This window comes from Myripristis murdjan, chromosome 15 (genome assembly GCF_902150065.1).
Source record: "Myripristis murdjan chromosome 15, fMyrMur1.1, whole genome shotgun sequence".
Lineage (NCBI taxonomy): Eukaryota > Metazoa > Chordata > Actinopteri > Holocentriformes > Holocentridae > Myripristis > Myripristis murdjan.
This window is the reverse complement of record NC_043994.1, coordinates 19,437,121-19,460,953: the sequence shown is the minus strand read 5'-3', so window position 1 is coordinate 19,460,953 and position 23,833 is coordinate 19,437,121. Positions and strand designations below refer to the sequence as shown.

The 23,833-nt window shown below is 40.0% G+C and overlaps 2 protein-coding genes and 1 long non-coding RNA gene across 3 annotated transcripts; 2 read left to right on the top strand and 1 right to left on the bottom strand.

The window, feature by feature from the left end:
• Window positions 1-1,783: 1,783 nt before the first annotated feature.
• rassf4a (Ras association domain family member 4a) lies at window positions 1,784-23,114 on the bottom strand. The gene is made up of 11 exons (XM_030070618.1): window positions 23,006-23,114; window positions 16,392-16,460; window positions 15,514-15,589; window positions 8,763-8,884; window positions 7,519-7,598; window positions 4,869-5,041; window positions 4,244-4,345; window positions 3,776-3,827; window positions 3,510-3,631; window positions 2,849-2,946; window positions 1,784-2,312 (listed from the first exon to the last, which is right to left on the bottom strand). The coding sequence occupies exons 2-11, from the start codon at window positions 16,442-16,444 to the stop codon at window positions 2,243-2,245; spliced, it is 948 nt and encodes a 315-aa protein (XP_029926478.1). The 5' UTR covers window positions 16,445-16,460; window positions 23,006-23,114; the 3' UTR covers window positions 1,784-2,242.
• LOC115372591 (uncharacterized) lies at window positions 10,853-12,275 on the top strand. Its single transcript, XR_003929461.1, has 2 exons — window positions 10,853-10,997; window positions 11,554-12,275. It is a non-coding gene; the product is annotated as an uncharacterized LOC115372591 (long non-coding RNA).
• Window positions 17,355-19,446, top strand: LOC115372590 (C-X-C motif chemokine 11-like). Its single transcript, XM_030070619.1, has 4 exons — window positions 17,355-17,432; window positions 17,627-17,756; window positions 17,885-17,968; window positions 18,882-19,446. The coding sequence occupies exons 1-4, from the start codon at window positions 17,366-17,368 to the stop codon at window positions 18,997-18,999; spliced, it is 399 nt and encodes a 132-aa protein (XP_029926479.1). The 5' UTR covers window positions 17,355-17,365; the 3' UTR covers window positions 19,000-19,446.
• Window positions 23,115-23,833: the final 719 nt, after the last annotated feature.

The following is a 23,833-nucleotide window of genomic DNA, read 5'->3' as shown; positions in this document are numbered from 1 at the left end:
ACCGCCACCTACTGTACTGGAGTATGTAGTATAGGCGATATGTCTTAATTGCGTTACATAATAATAATAATAATAATAATAATAATAATAATAATAATAATAATAATAATATCTTCTAGAGCTAATGTGATCCTTTCTTCCCTATATTTTTGACAGTATATATTTTGCATTTTCAGTAATTTGACATTCTGTGCATTCATCTGATGTTCTTTTCCCCATCAAATATAAGGTTTTATTTAATTCCGTATGGTCAAACCTCAGCCTAGTTAACACTGTCTCCTCCCTTCTGCTTCCTCTATTTACACCCTTTGTGTTAATGGTTTTCTGAATACTATTATATTTTCTACTGCTGTTATCCCTGTCTCATCTGTCCTGCCATTTCCTCATCATTTCTTTCCTGAGTATTCCCTCCACTTCTCCTTGGCCAAAAGGTATATTTATGACCTCCTTTTTTTGTTTGTTTGTTTTTGCTTTAGTTTTTTTTCCCGCTCTTTCATTTCCCTTTATTCATACGTGGACAGGTACCCAACAGAATCTCACATCTATCCCAATTCTATGCATTCTGAATAAACTTTGCTGGACTTCCAGCATTAAATCTTCCCTGTTAGAACTCATAGTTTGAATACTGAGGAGATCTGCGGCTCAATCAACACAACATTTCACTCTGTCTGGTCTTAACCTCCTCCACCCACTGTAATCCTATGATGACCGCCATCATTTCTGCTGTACAGACTGACATTTGATCTGGTATTCTTTTAAAAATATTTATTTGGTGAAATATTTAATATTAATATATGTTGTTGTTTCACAATGTCGTCTCAACTAAATATGATACATGTTAAAGCGTCGGCCTGGAGAGGTCGCTGTCATTTGAATCACAGGTCTGAGGAGGCTGGGGCTTCATCAGCGAGAGGCTGAGACAGAAATTGAACTTGAAAGTTTCATAATGTTACTGACATGATGAGTTTTTTTTTTATAGCATTTCTAGGTCTCATCTTTCAAATCCATACTTTATACTCTGTGGTTTCTTTGTTAATACTGTATTTGTGTATGGTCATGAGAGAGAGAGAGAGAGAGAGAGAGAGAGAGAGAGAGAGAGAGAGAGAGAGAGAGAGAGAGATGTGATGCTAGATTCTGTTTATATGTGGTATATGTACTGATTTCTTGTCCTGCAATGTATGTGATGTGATTACATGCAACAACACATACATTGCAACTACATAATTCATAATAAAATATTATATATAATAAACTACACTTATTATTTTGTTGTTGTTGTTTTACACCTGTATATGCTGTGATTGTGGCTATGAATACGTGCTGATTTCTTGTCCTACATGTGATGTCTGCTTTGGCAATTCAAAAGGCTATTTATCACGCCAATAAAGCACTTTTAAGTTTGAAAATCTGAATTTGAGAGATCAGTCTAATACAATAATTACAGTGGTTGGCAATTGATTTTAGTGGGACTGGTCCACCACATATGACTGTTACTGTTGTTGTGAAACTGTGGGAAAAAGGAACAGCCCTCCTCTCTCAGGATACCTCCATTGTGTTATGGTGATGGGTTGACAAGCCTGGACGCGTGCACGCACGCACACATACACACAGCGCTCATGGGAACATGCTGGCAGAGAGGGTCACTTGGAAGAACAATGCTAATCTGTGCTCCAGTTACTGTGGAAGTGCAGGAAATAATAAAGATTGCTGTTTGCTTTGTGGGAACAGTCTGAGCTGTATATTGTGCTTTCTGTCAGCAGAGATCCAACAGCATTTACAAAGGCCAGGCTAAAACTGCTTTATTATTACATAAAAACATCCGTGTCAGAAAAAAAATTGCCAAAAACATCATATAGAATTATAAATATCTGTAGAGCACAACCTCTTACATAAGATCTCTTATACAAAATGTGAATATACCAATATAATTGATATCAAAGCAATGGTAACAGAATATACAGTAGAAATTGTAAAGATCTATCAGTCCAAAAGTAGAAGCACATTGGTGTATGATATGGTTCTATTGCAGCCGTTATTTATTACCTTTAACTCTACATTCCTTATTGTATTTGCAAATGTTTCCGTATTCGGTCGGCAAATCAGCATGGTGTTGTCCAGCTCGACTTGTCCCTACACTCAACCGCCCTTCGCACACACACTCACACACATACACACACACACACACACACACACACACACACACACACACACACACACATTACATCAGTACATACAGGCACATTCATACTCTATCACTGTTGTGATCTATGCCTGCAATTTGATGTAAGATCATGGACCTCAGAGCGCTGTACCTGCAGAGATGAGAAAAGACAGAGTTAGACACACACACACACACACACACACACACACACACACACACATACAGACACACACACATGCACTGCCAGGATTATTAAGTTAAAACCTCATGAGTCATACAAATTAAAGGATTACACAATCTGGCTTGTAGTGAGTCACAAGTGAAAAGTTTAAAGCTGAAATCTGTGTTGTTGTTTTTTTTTTTTTAATTAATACACTGTTATGAAATTCATGGGTACAATGGAGTATAAAACTAAAACACACACATTTGCCATGGATGGAGACTCTCTTTTCACTACATAGGACATCAGATGCTCTTTTTTTTTTTTTTTTCTGTAGTTCGCCACCATGGGGAAACAGCGTATGGAAGGTATTGATTTCTCTGACTGCACTAACAATCCAATCCATGTTTTGATCTGTTTGAGGTCAGCAGGCAGACAAAGTGCATGTGTTGTTACAGAGGGCCTTGTCTCAGTTGACGTTTTACAATGTAGCATACAAAGCAGAGGAATCTGTACTCGTGACTTACTTTTTGGTCAGTTTCAGTATCTCGCGCTCCTCTTCCTCTTTAAGTTTCTCCACAAAGCTGTCTAAAACGGGAATCTCAAACTTTATGTACTGGGCAACCTGGAGAGAAAAGCATTCAAACATATTTGCATGAGAAAGACACTACAACACCTGTAACCAGAGATAACCAAGAGTTTAAAGACTGTGCCTCTGCAAATGCCTCCTCTGGCCTATGGCATCAAATCCCAACAGAGCTTTCACCTCCGTCTCTGTCAATCTCTCATCTCCCTGACTTGATAAAAAAAATCAAAACATACTATACCTTCAGTAAAAGAAGGTACGGGCAGGTAAATATAAAATGGAATAGCTCTTCTGCTACCCAAATGTAATGTTTGATAGTGAGCTGATGATTTGAGATTCTCCATACACCCTAAAAACCTCTCTCCAGCTACAACAGTGGTTTGTTTTCACGCTCAGGACAGAAACAGCATTCATCCAGTCATCTCACTCTATTGTTACATCAGTCCTAAAACAGGATACGTGTCCTCGGCCTGCTAAAATTAACCCGAGGGTCTATCATTGGACCATTGTGTCATTGTGTGTATATTCTGAGACTAAACAAAAAAAAAAAAAATGGAGGTCACTTGAGAAGACAGAGAGAGTGGCAGGAGGCCAAGACGCACATCGTATGTGACTTCCTCTCCGAGGTCTGCCTCCATGATGAAGATCTTGGATATTTTCTCACAGGGTCCGTAAAGCACCCGTGCCACCAGTGGGTACTCGCCATCCCTCAGTCTAGTCCGCTCTACAGGATCATAGACAAGGAAACCATTTGATCACACACACACACACACACTCACACACACACACACACACACACACACACACACACACACACACACAAACACCAACTATAGTGACATAAAGCACATTGTCAGTTAAGGCTTACCTCCAGACTCATGCACCATATAAAGAACAAACTCGTCAGATTTATTCTCCACCTTAAAAGACAGAAATAGAACAATATAAAAATTCAAAATCACAATCATTGTGACCAAAATTAACACAGTTTTCGGTATAACGCTGTATTATAAAAATGCACTGAAAATATATAGTGATTATTAATACACACTGAAATAATTTCTCCATGTCATGGACTGGGAATACTTCTACTATCAGCACTATGAACTATTTGCATTAAAATAATAACACAGTTGTGTTAACAAATGAAATGCACAAGGTTAGAATTCACATAAATAGTGATGGGTCTTCTTGAGAGGATAGACTGTTAGTGTTTGTCCAACTGGAACACATCCAATTTAATAACTACTGGATACAAATGAAGGAAATATTTTCTGAAGGGGTCTGGGCTTTACTGAAACACCCCTTGGCCTGTAACCTGTGTTTCATTGCTTACCCTGAATTTGTGTAGCAGCAGGTCGAGGACTTGAACAGTCGTCATGGAGCTATTGACCCGCACATTTGTGACCGAGCCATAGGCTGGAGTAAAAACAGATGTCTGGGGACAAGGGGAGAGAATTAATTCCACAGAAATTAGGAAAGGAGGAGTCTTAGGAATGGACGATAATGGTCTGTGGAACTTTGCTTCATCAACAATAGAGATTCCTGGACTTGTCGAGCTAAAACACCTTGGCCATTTTGAACAGGAAATCTGGAACGGAGAGGAAATCCCTGGGCCTGCAACTGCAATCTGTTCAGTCACAGCTTTGTGTGTGTGTGTGTGTGTGTGTGTGTGTGTGTGTGTGTGTGTGTGTGTGTGTGTGTGCACATGCTTGTGTCTGTGTGTGTATGTGTGTGCGTCCTGGCAATCAACACAACTCACACAGAAATTCTGGAGAAATTGATGAACCTCTGTGTAACCCTGTATTCCAGGGCACATTAATGCAACCAGCATACAGCAGACTATTGTGAAGCACTCAGCGCTGGTGCAGACACACCCGCAGAGGAAATGGCTGCCTCTGTGCACCAGGAGATACAATAATATGAGGGTGTGTGTGTCTGCCTGTGTGTGTACTAATTACCTTGTGGTTATAGAAGTGTCCGTTGATGGAGAACCTGTGTGTGCGAAGGCGTTGCAGGTCTCGGGCACTTTGTGTCTTCGACCTCCTCTGAACTCCCATGAAGGAAGCGTCACTCCTGGTCCTCAGCAGCTGAGGAACCTCCTCTTCCTCCAGACCGCTGCTCGTGTCACCACCTCATGGAAACACAAGCACACCTTTTCTTATGATGTGGCCATATATGGCATCTGATGGTAACACTTTTTACCCTGGCCAGCTGTTAAACACAGAAATATGCGAGGAAACAGGCAGTTAAATGAGATTTTCCGCCTTGCAAAAATGGATCATCATGCACATGGAACAGAAATAGGTTTCCGTACATTTTTTTTTTAAATAGTGATACTGCCCACAAGAGGTGTTATATAAAACGAAGGAAGGAAACACTGTGAGATTTTGGACTTTTTTTTTAGACTTTTTTCTTCCATTATGTTTTCATGCTGTCAACCAAGAAAATTTAGTGTGCAACATCCAGATTTAAAGACATAGGGGAGACTGGGGTAAGTTGAGCCAAAGGGTAAGTTGAGCCACCCCCTGTTGCTAGGAAACGGTAAAAAATATTGATCGTTTGACCAAATATTTAAGAGGAAGGCATCATTTCATGGAGTCTGTGAAGGTAAGAACCACATGGGCAAAGTGGTTAGACATTTATTTCCAAAAAAACATTTTTTACTCTTGAAAGTGAATTTAGTCTATCATTAGTTTCCTGAGAATTGTGTTAAGACCAAAATAGATCATTTTAAATTTGTTTTATACATCAGTTGTGGTATCTATGAGCTACAACATGAGGTCATAAACCTAGCATAAAAGTGCACCATTTTAGTTGTGGGGACTAAAAAAGTCAAAATGGTAGCTCTGGGGTAAGTTGAGCCATTTGGCCAGGGGTAAGTTGAGCCGCCCCAGGAACAGCTGGAGAAGAAGTGTAGAGGCAGAAATGTCGGAGAGTGGGCTCAACTGGGGAGAGGTTGAGCAAAAAGCCACGAACAGAGTGAAATGGAGGATATTTGTCAGTGGCCTATGCACCCGAGAGGAGCAAAGGGCTTAAGTCAAGTAAGTCAAGTTGAGCCGGAGCCCCATACACTTAATAAGTATATTTTGGCTGTAGCCTAAATGTCTTAAATATTAAATAAGTATGAAATATTGAATGAATGAATAAAAAATAAATTGATTAATTAATTAATAAAATAATAAAATAATAAATATTAATTATTTATTAAGTGTATGGGGTAAGTGTATTTTGGTTCAGTGTTCAAATGTGTTACATTCATATGTTCATAACTGACCTTACTGTCAGCAAGGACACCGAGAAGCTAGTGTTCTAGTGTTTTCTTTCCAAAAACACAGCTGTTAATGTTCTCTTCCCAAGCGCACTTTAAGGCATGCTAAAACAGCTGTTTATTGTACCTGTTGAATTGTGTTTAATAAATAAAAATACACATGAATGTGAAGAAGTGACTGTTATTTAGGGAGGGAGAAGGTGAGGGAGGGGTGGGATGGAGGTGTGGAGGAGGGTAGAGGGGGAGTAGGGATACCGCTCAACTTACCCCGCTCCTATGCTCAACTTACCCCATACACGGGGTAAGTTGAGCCACAAGACCACTTTTTTTGGACATGCTATATTATGGAAACAGTTATGTTTACACTCATTCTGTTTGTTTGAAGAGATGCACAACATCCTGAAATATATGCAGATATATTAGTTAGTGACAAAACTATGATTGCCTTGATGTAGTGATCCTAAATATGAAAAATGGCTCATCTTACCCCAGTCTCCCCTAACACTGCTAGGTTAGTCAAAATTTCCCTTCTGAGAATATGGAAACAAAACAAACTTTTTCTGTTGCTTCTTGCAAAGTTAAAAACAAACTAATGCACTGCATATTAATGTGTATTAGTGTGACACTGCATAATACAGCTCTTGGGAAACATGGATTAATATTTTCAGTTGCAGCAATCACCTTTTGAAGTTTTTTTTTTTTTTTTTTCCCCAGAGAGCTATTGTAGTTTCTCTTCTGCTGTTTTTTTTTTTTTTTGTCATTTATGGATTTAGGATTGGACTGATATAGATTTTTGAAGGCAGACGCCATTCATTTTAGACTCTGAAGAAGCATTTAGACCATGTAGACAATGAAACTATCCTTTGAAACCCTAAGTAATAATAATATAAATAATAATTTTAGTTTGGATACAGCAGCTCTTTATGGCAGCACTGACTTTACAGTAGGGGAAAACACTTGGAACAAAGAATTACTTTACAAAAAACATGATTGAGTGATTAAATAAAAAAGTAAAATTTGATTGCAGGTTTTCAGTTATTATGCAGATGTGTGGTCTGACAGGAATTTCCATCATATCACATCATATCATTTCATATCATATCATATTATATGATGTTTAATAAATGGCCGATATCATGTGATGTGTTTGGTCCTTGACAATTGGAGGCTTGGTAATCTGATGTGAGTGACATCTCACATTAAGCCGTGCTCGATATGCGCGTCATTCTTTCCACTGGAAACAATGAGTGCAGCACCTTTGAATATGTAATCTGTTTAATCGTGAGGAGCAGCAATCTATCATGATCCAGCAGGTGCGCGTGTGCACGTGGATTACTCACTCGTTGGTACAGTTTCTCTGCCTGGTGAATTATTGTTGGACTCCACTGACACTGACTTTGCCACTGCAGATCTGTCGTTCCTGTACAAACACAGTGATCAGGCAGAAATAAATTGGTTTTCAGCATGGTAACATTTCCAAGATAAAGTATCACTTCAAATTACATGCAAGAGTTTTGTAAATATTTTGAGTAACATAATGCAGGCACTTAAGTATCGCAGGCTTCAAATTCTGTAGGACAATTACTGGAAAACATGCTTTACAATCATATGTCTGTGCAACTGAGCCTAACATGTCTTTGTATGAAAATATTCTTGTATTTATTTATTTATTTATTTATTTATTTTTCATTACTGAATCGCTAGGTTTCTCAGCAAGGGGACTAATTATTACTCCAAAGTTAGGCTAAATTTTGGCGAGGGAAAAGCTCACGTGGCCATTGTTGAAAGGTGTCCCTTGACGTCTGACCTCAAGATGTCTGAATGAAAATGGGATTTCTGGGCACCCACAGGTCTCTCCTTTGCAGACATGACCACCTTATGCTAATCCCATGCAGTTTGGGCCACAAACAGTGCCAGTTTTTGCATGCAGTACAAATGTGTTATTTTGGCCTGTTGTAAAATTGTGTTTTTGTGCATACTGAGGCCTCAGCAGTCTTGGAGTTGCATAAATTGGGTTTAATTGGAAAGCTGAGACTCTTGTGGATTCAATGAGCCCAGTTTTATTAATATGTGATAATGTTGCCCCCATAGTAGCCATTTCATTGTAGAGAGAAAATTTTTTGAAACTGGCTCTATAAAATGACCCATTGTGACCTTTAATTAAGATAATCAGAGCTTTATGGAACATTACATCCACAAACTAGAGGATAATTTTTAAAAAAAATCATAATAAATTGTAAAATTGCATCGCCACCAAAGTATTGTGATAGTATCGAATCAGGAAATAAGCATATCATCCCAGCCCTAGGGCATATACTTAAACCAATCCATGGATTCAGTCGACCACATCTTATTCATGTGAGATAAAGCCGATGTTAAGAAGTGAGAACTGTGGGAAACATTATTGAAAAGCCCCTCTAGTGTCTTTTTCTCAAGTCACTTCAGTTTGAGTACAACAGGTTTTATAGGAATGACTCTTGATATGTGTCAGCAGTGTGATTTAGGGTGTGTGTGAGGGCTATGATGTTGACCTGTTTGTACAGAAAATGAAGACGTCTGTGTTTGATTTGTTTGTGGTTTATACCGATTGAATCCTGTGGCGGCGTAACGGAACCTTTCGTTGTCATCGTGCATCTGGAGCCTGATTGGTCGACGAAGACCCCAGTAGATATTCAGCAAACCCTCGAGAATGAGGTCTCCATTCTCCTACACACACACGCACGCACACACGCACGCACGCACACGCACACACACACACACACACACACACACACACACACACACACACACATAACAATAATAATCATCATCAGCACTCTTGGTCAGAAGGGAAATCCTGCTGGCAGGCAGCCATGGTGGCTCCATGTCAGGTGTACGTGCAGGACCAGTCGCTCACAGCTACGGGGTGAACTCTCTCTCTTGAAGAAACCCAGCCAGGTCTGACCCACCCTGCTGTACAGGGGTGAAGTCACGTCTCGGAAAGCAGCGCAGAGTCATGGCTGCGGCAGGTCACGTACACGCAATGAGGCTTTCGTTTATCCACAAAATGAAACTCTAAACTTAGAGGCAGACATACAAACTGTGTACAAACAAAACATACCCAGCATCAGTCCATTACAGTATTCAAATCTGAAAACTGGAGTTTGAAAAAGTAATTATACATAAACAAATAAATAAATAACAAGTTTGTAGGCCTGAATGACAAATCTGAGCTGGGAGAGCCACTCTTTCTCAGGTCGTATTAGTTATTTAGCACATCAAAAAGCTTAGTTTGGTTCACTTTTTTTTGCAGTTTTATTCTGTTTTTACTTTTTATGTCTGATATTGTGCAACCAAATGTGACTATAAAATACGCTTTGACTAAATCTGTTATCCTTCTATAACACATCTCAACTGTGACGAAGAGTCTTTTCCTGTTGTTTTTATAACACTATCTTGTGTATGTACAGAGGTATATGCATGTATGTGTATTTGTGTATACGGCTATGTATATGTATATTATGGTCATTACTTAATTTTGTTTTTAATCCTCTGCCAGTTTTAAACCTTGTGATATAGTTTTGTTTTGTTGGTCAAAGTGTTCTATAAATAACGCTGACCCTGTCCATCAGATATAGTACATATATACATAGACCATCATGTTACCATCAGATGCTCTATGAAATCAAATGACACACTTCCATTTTAAAACAGCTTTTACATCATTGCCGCACCCCAGAGAGCAAAGCAACACATAACCAAGATTCCCGTTATAACAAGACTGTTTGATCTACGCATCAATTTTCCACAGAGATCGTAAAACCAAAATACTTCAGAAAATAAAACTTCTTGCATGAGACTGGACAATTTCACACTTCCACATACACACACACACGCACATGCACACATCATTCAAGAGGAAGTCTCTGTAATCTGCTGATAGCATTATGCATGCCATCTGGGGACACACACACACACACACACACACACACAGTGAAAAAGTAGCAGATGTGTCAGGTGACATGATAAACTGATGCTGATGGGACCGTGGAGGGGAAGGCTATGTGATATGTGGGACACATAAACAGTTCATGAATTTAAGCTAATTTTGCTGAAAGGGATGCTAATTACCTCGCCTTTCATGTTAATAATTACTATGAGGCTGGTATATTCTGTGTGGATTATACGGTTGAAATTTTCAGTTGTAATGGATCGTGTAATAGTTATGTCAGAGCCGTGCAAGGAAGCAATCAAAAGAGTGTTTGTCGTGCAAATTACTGTGAGAAATATTTTCCTGTGGGCTGAAAGCAATCTTTTCTTGTCACCGAGAGGTAATGCCTTTAGAATCATATAACACCCATTTAAAAAGCGAGAGACCAGAGAGAAAGATGAAAGATAAGGGAAAGCGAGAAAAAAAGGAGGGGAGGGAGCAAAGCGGGGGGGCATGGGTGGGGTGGGGGAGTGCTGAGGGTGGGTGTGGGTGGGTGAGACAATGTCGATGTGATTGCTCCCAGGGCTTCATTGTTTCTGGAATATAAACATTCAGTGCAGCTGCAGCACTGAACCTCAGTAACCCACCACTCCTGAGTTTCCTGAACAACCCCGCCTCTCACACACACACACACACACTCTCTCTCTCTCTTTCACACATGCACACATTCACACAGAAAGGAACAAGGTCAGTTGGGCTATATTTAGAAGCCTCGGTGTGGGCTTATCTCTCTGCAGCAGCCTGTATATAAAGCCTGGCTTCACACACCAGTCCTATTCAAACTCACTCAGCGGCTGAACATCACTCTATTTCACACGGACTGTCGGACTAACAACTCAAGTAGCAAAGGTGAGCGCACTTCTTATCTGTATACTTTCCTGGCTTCAGACTGTAAACTGTGGTCTTAAATATTGTGCCTACAACTTGTTGTAGAATTGCAGCAACACTTAAGATTTTATTGCTCTCAAGACTTAACCATAGGATCAGATTATCATCTGAAAAGCAGATGTCAGTTTATTTGTATATTGATTTTTAATTGAGATGTTATATAACTATGCTTCATAAAATCACTTTTAAAAAAAGAGAGTATGGACAATTATCAGGGAATTGATTTTAGTTTGCATAATCTTTTATATTTCATAATGTATAAATGTATATGAAAACAGCTTTTGGCAGTATAATGCAGTCAAAGCAGCAAGTGCAGCAAAGATTAAAAAAAAAAAAACATAGCCAAACAAAACAAAACAAAACACAGTGACTGACGATTTAAAATGAAAATCAAAATAATTCTAGAGATCTCAATTTGTTTATTAGCTGGTTTGTTGTTTTGCTTACCAGGTCTCATCTGAGCCTTCTGACAAAGAGCCCTTGTTTTAACTCTTTCGTCTCTCCTCTCTCCCTGAAGCATGAAGCGCAGACGGCTGCTGCTCGCACTGGCTCTCTTACCCACCATAACTGAGACGCTAGAGGACTCAGCTTCGCAGGGTGTCCCTGTCCCTTCCTCATCTTCTCAGCCTACCCAGAGCTCCCAGTCTCTAGATGACTACATGACGAGCATCCAGGCTCTTGCCCGTCCTGTGGAGGCCCCCAGTTGCGGCCCCGTCAGACTCCAGAGGTCCCCCAGGCCTCGGCTTTTCACCAAGAACCAAATGAAGCTCTCTGTGTCAGCCTCTTTGCCTCGCGGTCCTCCCCGTGCCTTAAGGACTTCCCGACCCTGCACCCCCAGCCTAACTAGCACAGAGGAGCTCTCTCTCAGGATGGGCAGGGAGAGAGACTGCAGGGGCACGGATCCTGTGGACTGGCTGTTTGGGCAGACACAGATAAGGACTTGAAGTGGGATGTGACTGAGGGCAAAACAGATGAATCTCTGTAGGCCCTTTGTGGAGTGCCTCGTAAAAAACACAAAAGTGGATTAACCTGCTCTGTTTATACAAGTGGTAACAACTCAAAGGACTATAAAGGACTCAGCATGGTGGCTGAGGAAGCAGAGGACCAAAGTGAGGCTCTTGTAGAGCTGAAGAAATATTTATTTCTATGCACTAAGGACTCAGGTCTCCATGTTTACATTGTGTTATTTTTTTTATATGGAATGGATGTGGTTTTTAATAAAACAAATGTGAAACTGTTTATTGTTCTTCTGTATTTCTTTTGGCTCAGGTTACTACAGGACATGAATGTGGTTTCAGTAGTGAACAACCTCTAGAGGCACCAAAATGTAACAATCTAACAAACGGATTTTGACTGAAATGAAGACATCACAGCTGTGCCTTTACCGGCCTTCAGCAGACTAAACTGATTTTTTTTCTGCAGGCGAAACACTGTATTGCATTGCTCTCTGGTGGCGGTCAGTGGTACTGCAGTAGACTGCCTCTGTAAACCAAGTGGGTCTACATACACAACCTGCAGACTAGTTCATAAACTACGCCCCCCACAGGTTTGAAAAGTGATGGCAGGCTGTATGTTTTGTAATACTACTGCAGGCTGTAAACCAGGGACATCAGACTCATCAGGTAGTGGGCTGCATTTGTGCAAATCAGTCCTTGCATGTTCCAGATTTTTTTTTTTTTTTTTTTTTTTTTTTGCCATCGTCAATATGATTTGAATTGACACATTTTAGACTTTTAGACGTCTAATTTATTATTCTAAATTGATCATTCTGGAGCCCACCAGTTGATGAGAAACTGCATGTTGGCATGAAAACAACATTGTAGAATTACATAAAGCAGAAGAGAGAGAAATGCAACAAATATACAGAATACTGGTATGCCATTTACTTTCCTGAAAAAAAACAACAGCTCCTTCCATCTTTCTTGAAAAATTCTACATTTGCTTTTGCTTTTTTGATAGCATGTTTGCTAAACTAACATAACACAGCAACACAGCTGGTGTTTTTTTCCTTTCCTTTCCTTATAATTTATCATTAATTTATTAATTTAAAAAAAACAAAAAAAACAAAAAACAAACTCCAAAACCTCGCTCATACACTAGCATTTCCTAAAATGGCCACAAGAGGGAGCCGCAGGCACAGAGACGAACAGATCGGCTCTTTTTCTTAAAGACATTTATGGCCACAACCACATTTTCCTCAAACCAAGGCTAACTGGAATATACGGAAATCTTGTGCATGATTAATCACATCATCAACATAATGATCTCTGACCACATTTGGGGTGGCAGGGCTGGGGCGGTCATAAAGCAAATTAATTACAGACTCCATCCTGCAGCCAGAGGATCCAGGCTCTTAGTCCTGTCAGCAAGCATCCACACTGCTGAGGTGAAAAACCCTACCAGCTCCAGAGAGACAGTTACCTATTTGTCAGTGGTTCACACTCTCATGAGGGTCTGGACCTCCTTGAAGGACGTGAGGTGATTTTGAGGGGTCACTAGAGGATTTAAGGGATACAAAAAAACATATTTCTACAACTCAAATCAATTGTCTTTTTTCAGATTTTCTCTTTAATTTTTTACCGTTTTTTCCATGTGAAATACTAGATACACTTCACCCTCCTCAGATAATTTATCAAACGAGACAGTCTGATATGGGAAAATCATTCTTAGGTTCAACTGTTTGTATGTTTGCCAATAAAGTATGGCATCATCATCAACACTATCACTTTTCCAGGGACTGATACGGTAGGACGCATGGTACTTATTTGTACATGTCAGGGCTTGTGCCAAACTTTTTTTTTTTTTTTTTTTTTTTACCAAGACATAGTTTTGTGCGAACGGTGCTTAACACCTGAGTCAAATCCCCTGGCGCTGTTTCTCCTACACATGACTAAGACCTATCACCTGACCACACCTGTGGAATAGCGTTACATTATATGATGTAAACTTCACAACAATTATATGCCTTTGTTAACTAAACAGCTCCACTTTCCCTGGCTCCTTCACACCCAACCTGTTTTTCTGAATGTAGCTGATGAGGCAATAACAACAGCCACTCAGGCATGGCAGGTGTGTTGCAACACAAATGAGAGTCAAATGTCTGGACAAATCTAAGGCGGTTTTTAAGTGTTTTTTTTTTTTTTTTTTTTGGAAACATTCTCCATATAATGTTTTAGTTGAGATTAGGAAATTGTACATTTTTGCTCAGTCCAACTTCTTACCACAGTATGTCCATGCTGACTAATGTTTTTCTGCCTACATCCACAACATGTCTGGTGACTCAGTGTGGAGAAATCTATGGGCTCACTACATCTGGGTAATGAGGTTAAACCATCATGTCAAACAAGGTCAATATATCATATTGAGCATGAATCATTTCGGTAATTGAGTCAGTGAGCCATGTTTACTTAAATGCATTTAGTCATTACAGCAGCGCTACATTGTTTGACTGAACTGATAAAAACATGGGATAATAGAAAACAATTTGGCACTGTTAAAAGATGACGTAAAATCCCAACTTTAGCTGCCAGCTGACCTCTTTCCATCGAAAATAGGGAAAACTCTTACACTGTATTACATCAAGGCACACTGTTTGAGTCACTTTCCACTTTCCTCTTACAGCATCACTCTATTTTTCTTTTTATCAATGTTGAGCATAAGTGACCTTTTTAAAATCTTATCTCTTTGGGTGTTCTCAAGTGTGTGTATCTGTGTATGTGTGTGTGGACAGCGGAGTGGTCATGGTCTGTCTTTGTCTTTTTTAGCCAGTCTTGCTAGACTGTCTCTTTCCTGGAAAATTCCCCACATACTCACAGACCTAATGTAATATGGGAGACACACACACACACACACACACACACACACACACACACACACAAACCAAGCAGGACCCTCAGTCCCGGTGACCACACATTTTTAGGGGGAACTCCCAGCCATAAAAACCCATACAATAATTATCAAACAAATAACCTCACTCCTGCGTACAGCTTTACAACATCAGGCACTTATACCACAACAGCAAAAACATTTAACATACAACTGCTTCGCTAAGCATTTAGTATATACGCCCGAAATTTGGAATTCTCCCTCTCTTTCCATTTTCAACATGAGGGAAAAGGGGCTTTTTGTGGTTTCACTTGTACTCATTGGCAGTTGGCATGTTGGGAAACAACCCAGGATTGTCAGGTCTGCGCTTGGAACCACTGCTGGAAGCAAGGCCATTTGGAGCTAGCTACAGTTATTTGTCCTCATTATCTGCTTGAGAATCAAAGAGCTAGTTTAACTACTTCCAGTTTTGTCACGTGTGTATAACCCATTATAAAATATATGTGGTTTGTTCAGTAATCCAGCACACACACACAATGCCAAACTTCCGATTGTTTCCAACATCCAGTTGTCATCAATTGTCTCTGTTGTGAATTGCCTCCTGACCACGGCCTCCTGTCAGATGATGTGTGTGTGGGAGGGCTCGTCTTACCTCGCGCGTTCTCAGCTGGAAGTTTTTCCCTTCATGGTAACAGTTGTAGGTTCTGAGCAGTGACAAGATGTCAGACCTGAGCATGGGCACAAGACCATTAAGGATAAAATCATGCAGTGCTGGAAAAATATACCCAGTCCTTTATTTAACCCTTTGAAACCTGAGCAAATGGGCTTGATTTCTTTCAAGCTATGAGAAAAAGGCAATGAGCAACTTAACAAGACATGACCCTTCTGCAAAAGTCCTGCATGTAAAAGTCCTGGATTCATAATATTCACAGTTTTGCTCACGTATGTAAGTATTAGCAGTAAAATGCACTTAAGCAATGAAAGTACAAACACTAATTGTGAGGACTGGTTCCTTTCAAAGTGTGAAATTATTGATACATTACCCTGTAAGGCGCATTTAAATTTAGGTCTAGGTGCTCCATATACACTCAAGCAATCCATCATATTTTATGTTCTGCATGTAATTATTATTACATGCAATACTCAAATGAAGTGCCAGCACCTCAAAGCTGTACAATACTTCAGTAAATGTACTGCAGTTACTTTCTAAATCCTAAATCAATGACACTAACGACATGTGCAACACATGTCATCATCAGTGTGATTCATTGTATGCAATTATTTCTCTTCATGGTAACAGTTGCACTGATTGATTTCATTTATTTTTGCTCATTTGTTGAATGGCAACACAGAAACATGTCCATGTGTGCATCGCTATTCTAACTATTCTTTTGTAAGCAGACAACTCTTGAAAAAAAAAATCCTGTTCTCAATGAGACAAGCTGCATAAATAAAGGTCTGTGTTCCCCTGTGAAACAGCTCTGTAAACCAAACAGTGAGTGGAGGCAGAGTAAATACAAAAGGACTTACTTTGATATGAGCTTCTCTTCATTGAGCTTCACGTAGGTCTGACCCTCACCCATTCTGACGAGAGCAGAGCTGGAGCATGGGGAACATGAGAGAGAGAGAGATACATTAACATGACCATTATGTCTGAATTATCATATCTGTTCCAATGTGCAAAATAATCACACAAGAATGTATAATCGTAATGATAATGCAAATACACGGCTAAAGTTCAGTTTTATTATCCCTAGAGGTGGAATTCCTTTGGTCATACAAATTGAAAATGTAAAACTGAAAAATAAAATACATAAATAAACAACTAAAACATAAATAGATAGTAATATAGTGTCATCATGATGCTGTCAGGTTTTATTTCTGATGCAAGGTGTCGGGTTGGAAAAGATTTCAGTCAAAAGGCTGCCGAACCAATGACCACTGTGTTAAAAGAAAGCTTAAGATTTACAAGAAATCACATGGTCTTGTTGCTCCTGTGCCAGGGGACTGATCAGGCTTGCATGCTAGGACAACACTTAACAAAGCCAGGAATGACACTGTGAGCACACTGAATCAAGGACAATCAAGTGAATCAGTAATACCAAATGCTGTTACACTGTCAACTCGGTAGTATTGTCCCAATGATTAACATGCATCTGTCATGTCTGAGGTATAATCAACAGCTTTCACATAAATTAGAGATTAAAGCCAAACTCTGAGGAGTCAGTGCTAGTTATGACCACCAAAATCAACGCACAGGAAAAGGAAAAAACAGATGAATCAGTATATCCTTAAAGGTGTCAAGTCTTTTGTGACAAATCCTGAGGACTGGCCTGGCCTTGACAGCCACATTATCTAAATCCAGACTCTTGTGAAGGAGAGTGACTGAGGGAATTTCCTGGTAGTTTGGAAAGCCCAGTGCTGAGTGTGTGTGGGAGGAGTCGGGGTATAAAACAGCACCATGCGGCTTAAGGCTCACTGTCAACGCTCAGCTTGTCTCCAGCATGAAGCTTAATCTTCAGTCAGGCATCCAGCTCACTTTCCTGGTCCTCTGCTGCACACTTGTAGCAGGTAATGTATTTCTCTATGTATATCTCTATTCTATCTATGAATCTTTCAATGCATGTTATCTCTTTTATTCTTAGTTTCTTTCTTTCGCAATATTTTGGATACACGTGTGCCTCATAATGGGCAAAACGTGAATCTGGGCTAATGTAGCGCTATATTGAATTAACTCCTAATCCTGTTTATGTGTCCATGTGTAGTGCGAGTGTCAGGCAGCCCGTTTGTCCCAGGAAGATGTTTATGTCCTGAGACACAAAATGCTGTCAGAGGGCAGCTGAAAGACCTGGCAGTCTTGCCCAAAAGCCATAACTGCGACAGAAACACAGTCATGTGAGTACTGCATCCTCAGATCCTGATGCACAAATAAACAAGCAAACACACACACAAACACACACATAAATACATAAACACATCCAGCTGTGTGTGACTAAATGTGTGGCTTTTCTTGTGTTTTTCAGAGTAACACTGAAGAAAAACAGCGAGCTTGTGTGTCTGAACCCAGAGGCACCACTGGGCAAACTACTGATACGCTGCTGGAATAGGTAAGACACATGATCAGTGAATCATCTCATTGGGAGCATGATAGTACACACACACAAACACACACACACACACACACACACACACACAGTCACAGTTTGTTAAATGACACTATTTTCCAGGAACTAAGATCAAAAAGCTTTGTTTTTAGGTAGACAACCAGTTATTTTTGAGTTTGTATTAAGCCATTAAAATCACTAAAATGGTAGTTACAAGGTTTTCACACAGTTTCAGTGATATCCTTATCATGCAATAGATTGTAACCTATCAGAATCTATTGCACAATAAAGATAAGAAAATAAAAGGACGGTTCATTTCACTTGGGCAATCTGACAGATCAAAACATTTCCACCCTCTTGATAACTCTCATACAACACGGCTGGCAGCACCTTACTGGGTGCCATGCAAACTATTATTGTTACCATTTCGGTGGCATAATCCTTCTTCTGTGTTGCCTTTTCTGTAGTTATGGTCAACTTTTCCCTAAGCTATCCATGCCCTTGCACACACACACACACACGCACACACACAACATTCAAATAATAACATGCAAATTCATGAAGCGTTCCTAATTTTTATATAATTTTATACCACCATTATATATTTTGATGTGACTATGTCTTTTATGTGCTGCAGAACAGTTTTTAACTGAGACAGGAATGTTTGCATGTAACACATTTTTACATCTGCTGCTTTTAAACTTTTGCCTGTAGCTATAATAAAAAAATGACATGAAAAAATATCTATGAAAAACTGCACAGTGACCTCATGTGCACATTTTGCAAAATGCACATTTGAATTAAGAGGTGTCTTTTTAATTGATACACAGACTGATACTCACTTGAGTTAAGCCCTAAATAAATGCAATAAATGCACTTCAAGTCTAACTATTGTGCTTCTCTTTGTGTTTTTCAGGGCCAAAAACTTGGGTCGTGATGTGAGGTTGTGCCTGAAGAGGAGGAGGAGGAGAGGCCAGCAGCACCCTCGTCAGAGGAAAAGGGGTCACAGCCGGAGGCTCACATCCTCAAACTAGCCAGAAAAACAAAGCAACACTACTGCATGGAGTGTCCATCCGACTTCCTGTCTGACTATGGGCCTTCACAACAGACTGATAACCAGACTGCCAGTGACTCTCCTAGAGAACTTCATGCTATCATATTCTTCTCTACCTAAATACTACATAGCACTGAGGTCTGGGTCATAAATCAAACTCTGCAGGCCTGCTGCAGAGCGTTTTACTGTGTAAATAACTGAGATAATAGTCATAACTATGCCCTGGTGGCTCCTTGTTTCTTAAATGTTTATATACAGAAACAGTTTAGCTTTTAAAAACAGTTTAATGGTCAACGTCTTATTTTTTTATGGTATGTGAACCCCTGGAAAAGCTAACTTAAGTCGGTTATTTATTTTTATATGCCTTTTGGTCACTTTCCAGATATAGAAGGTTTTTAATAAATGCGTCAATACAGTTGTGTGGCTATTTGTCTTATTTCTTCATACAATGCCTCTTTTTCTTGAGAACTGAAGAGTGGGAGACAGGATATGAGAGGTCACTCATCTGATCCTCCACTTTAGTTAATGAACTACAGGACATGAGTCAGCGCCAGGCACAGGGCAAATATGTTTCACTGAAAACATCTGGACTGCATGTTGTCAGTGTACAATAATCCATAAGTATAGGCTGACCATGGCACTCTAATGGAAATATACTAAGGGCGTCATGGTGTGATGGTACATTTAAGTTATTTTTTTCTCTAAAATACAGTAGCAGTCATTTTGTACTGGTACATTCCACAGTTTCTAATGTCTGACACTTTTATCTGCTACTGTTGTGTTTTCATGAGCTGCTGTGAGCGGGGAAACAGTTAGAGGAGAATGAACCATGAAAAACCAATAAGTTGTTTTAAACATATTAGCCTATCTTCGCTTCCCACCAACTGTGAGATTTCCCGTAAGACATGTGACAAGGATGGATTCCACTGGCATCCCTCACATACACACACGCACACACACACACACACACACACACACACACACACACGCGCGCGCGCACACACCAAATACAAAATATGCTTTGTCTTACTTTGACCCTACGCCCAAACCTGTGGAAATTTGATAGCCAAGGCTTGCACCAACCTGTTTGGAATAACTAACAGTAAGGGAAAGGAGGAGGACTGTTGAGAACCTGCTATTTGTTCCCATTACTTTTACTCAATCCATGAGATCACATGGTGGTGGAATGCAAAATGAAAAGTGAAAGTGAGCTGCTGAACAAAATCCCTCCAGTCAAAGTCCACGCATGGGAATTTAGGGGAATTTCTAGGATTATTTGGCATCTACTATCTTATCAGCGACTAAAGTTTAAACTGAGAGAAACGTATGAAGTTGAGCATTATTTCCTCAATAAAAACTAAGACTGATTTTCTTTGTATCTCTGCTAACTAAAATAGTCTAAGTCTGAACTGACCAAGGCAATTTACACTGCCACAGCCTACTTATTTACTGACTGACTGACTGAGTTTATTTTATAAAATAGATACATAATACATGTCTGAAAAGGAGCAGTAGGTAGCACACTCATATTTACTCCCACTCTGTAAGTCATTGTTGGTCTATCAAAGAGACCATGACGTTTGTGCCGGGATGCTGCCACCTGGTGTCAAAACCCAGAAGTACACTGATCTTCCACCAGATCTGCAGAGCTCAGTACAGCCGGTTGTGGCCCCGTCTAAATCAGACCAGCAGCAAAAATAGCAACTGGAAGAGAAGCTGTTCCAGTTCACACAGACTGTGTCTCCCCATAGACAGAAGCCAGCTGCCGTGTTAGAGCCAGTGGAATGAGTTCACTGTTTCACAATAAGGTACACTATTTCCATATTTCTGATGTTTAAGTGAGGACTGTTTAGCCTAAATTGACAAAATCATGAGAAATAAGCACAAAATTTGTTGTCTGAATTTACATGGCACTTATTATCTGTGGACTATCTTGTTTTGTTTGTTTGTTGTATGAGTTACATCTAAATGTTCCCCACTTCAAACAACCCTTGGTGATTTTGCATAGTGCACCTTTAATTACTCCAATTTAGGCTAATAATGTCTCAAAGACATTGGCTGGGACTCTATCATCAGTTGGTCACACATGACAGAGCATGGAGTGACTCCACTGTGCACCATGAGGTGAATCCATTAAACATGTAACACTTTGAAACAGCCTAAAGAAATGTCACAGTTATGATTCTACCTTTGTCTGCTGGCTAATAAAATCGTTTTTGTTGCCACCTGCTGAGGTCAGGTGTTTCCCAGGAAATCCTCTGGTGAGGAAATGATGTGATTTACATTTCCTGCTGCAGAACAACATTATTGTTTGGAATAAATAGAAGAAGTGAACGGTTAGCATGAGAATCACCAGCCACCACGGCTGAACAGACAGAGCACAGAGCGCAACTTGAAGACACTGAAAATTCATCATCAGAAAATGCAAGGGAAAGGAGGACACAAAGAACACAAGGCTCAGCAGCACCAAAAATGTAGCAGAATAATAGTAATCATCACCATCATCATCATCATCTAAAGATACACTGTGCAAAATTACAGAGGGTTGAATTATGTTATTGGCAAAAAAACGCTGAATAAGCACATCAGCGAGTCAGACCCCATATTAAGACCCATATATCCCCCACCATCAAATGATGTGCACCTATGCCATGGCTTTTGTCTGCTGAGTCTACACCGTCCTCACATCTTGTACAGTGCACCTTTAAAAAAAAAAGATGCTGAAGATGAATAACGGAAAGCTGGAGGACTTATACTGCAGGAATCTAAACTTTTCTGTGAAGCATGAAAACACGAAAATAGACCAGTGGGGAAATTCTCAAGGAAATGTAGCTACTAGTCTCCGCCCCACACACATACATTTAGTTCATAAAGAGCCAATGTTCATCCATTGTTCATGAAGAGCCTGCATAGGGACCCTTGCCCATCCTCCTTCATCCAAGGAAACTGCTGACAAAGTGGATGAATAATGGCTTCCAGGGTGGTCAGGCTACCTCTCATACATATTTATACATAATAATAGGTGTATAAATATTCCATAAGTTAAAGGATTCGGGTCTGTCACCATTATGATGAATTATTCAACCACTCCACATGGCTGCACAAGTACAGGAGATGGACCAGAGGCTTAAGGCTGTACAAAGAGAAAAGAAAAGGGTCACTGTGAGGTGTAGGTGATGTTCAGATACTGTTGAGTAAATTTAAATAATCTGGATCTGCATCTAGATCTAGACGTGCTTCTTCTCTTCTCTTCTCTTCTCTTCTCTTCTCTTCTCTTCTCTTCTCTCCTCTGCATTTGAAGTCGTGCGCCATAAACAGTCCGTCTGATACACCTTGACGCTCCCTTGGCGGACAAAGACCTTTCACTGCAGGGCCGCTAATTGATCTGATCATCGCGAGATTCAGATCCAATTATCGCACCTACGCGGGCAGCTGCGCCCGTTAACAATCCCATCCCCATGAGTAAAAATGTCCAGAGGAGCTCCGAATAAAGGAAATTTGACAAAACCTTTCCGAGATTTGACAATCTGAATTCCGTGCCGCAGGCTGACTAGAGGGGAAAAAAATACATGATAAATTATCAGCTAATGACTTAAAGGTGTAGACGCTATTAACGCCTCTTGCAGATCTTAATTAAAGTAGGCTATATAGCTAATAATGAAAACAATAATAATAGTATAATAACGCAAAAGAGTAGAGCCGACAAGAAGAAAGTTTTTACACCCACTCATCAATGGACTGCTACGTATAAAACGAATGCACACGTGTTATTATTTTTTTTTTCCTATGAGTAGCCTGCATCCAACTTCAGGACGCACAGTGTCATCGGGGCATTATTTTCCCTTTGGATTTTCCCAAGCGCACGATCGGACCTATAGCCTAATAACCTTAAGTCTTTACCGCCTCCTGGCTGTTTGGTAAAAAAAAAAAAAAAAAAATGTCATACAGCAAAGATTATCCCGTTTCGGATCAGGGTGAGGTCTTACCATAGCCAAGCGCGTCCCTGTAGTTTGCTCCAAACGCTTTGTATCCTTCAGAGCTGTATCTCACTTAACGTTTGTCAGCCTTCATACCTCCTTGACCCTGCGGTATTCTGAACGCTGTGAGATTAAGTGACAGCAGACGAAGCCAACAGAGGGATGCGCTGATAATCCGCAGCCAATCATCCCCGAGAGTGGGCGGGTCAAACGGAGTCAGGGTTGCATACCTCGCCCTCATCAAGGTGCCTCTCTCTGTGCTATCATCATCGGGTTTACCTCGCATTACTCCCAGGAGTGTGTTAACCACCAGTGTGGTCTACACCGCATTAAAAGCAAATCTGGAAAATAGCTCCATCCATAACCAAAAGCAGGGTTAGAACTTTATTGATTCAATAAATTCAGAATTTGCATAGAAATTAGTTACAAAACACGCCAATGCAAACCTGGGGGAAAATATATGTGTAGATGATGTTATGATGCTAATAAGAGATATAAGGAAGCAGGAAGTCACAGTTTTGAGTATGCACAAAGCCTTCTGACAAAAGAACACCCAAAGTGCATGAGACTTAAATAACATCAGGATTTCCCGCAAAACAGTGTTTACCTGGACAAGAAAGAATTTGTTGATTTGTTTTACACACAGAAGAAGAAGGTGGTGACAAATTTGGAAACTGCATCAGTCTGGTACAGTAATGGCACTGGAAATTGCCTACATTTCCCCCCCTGTACGGCATACTGATGATAAATATCTTCAAGTTGGCACTCAAAATATATCTTCAATCAATGGCATTTACATATAAAAACATATATATATTTTTACCATTCATGTATTGT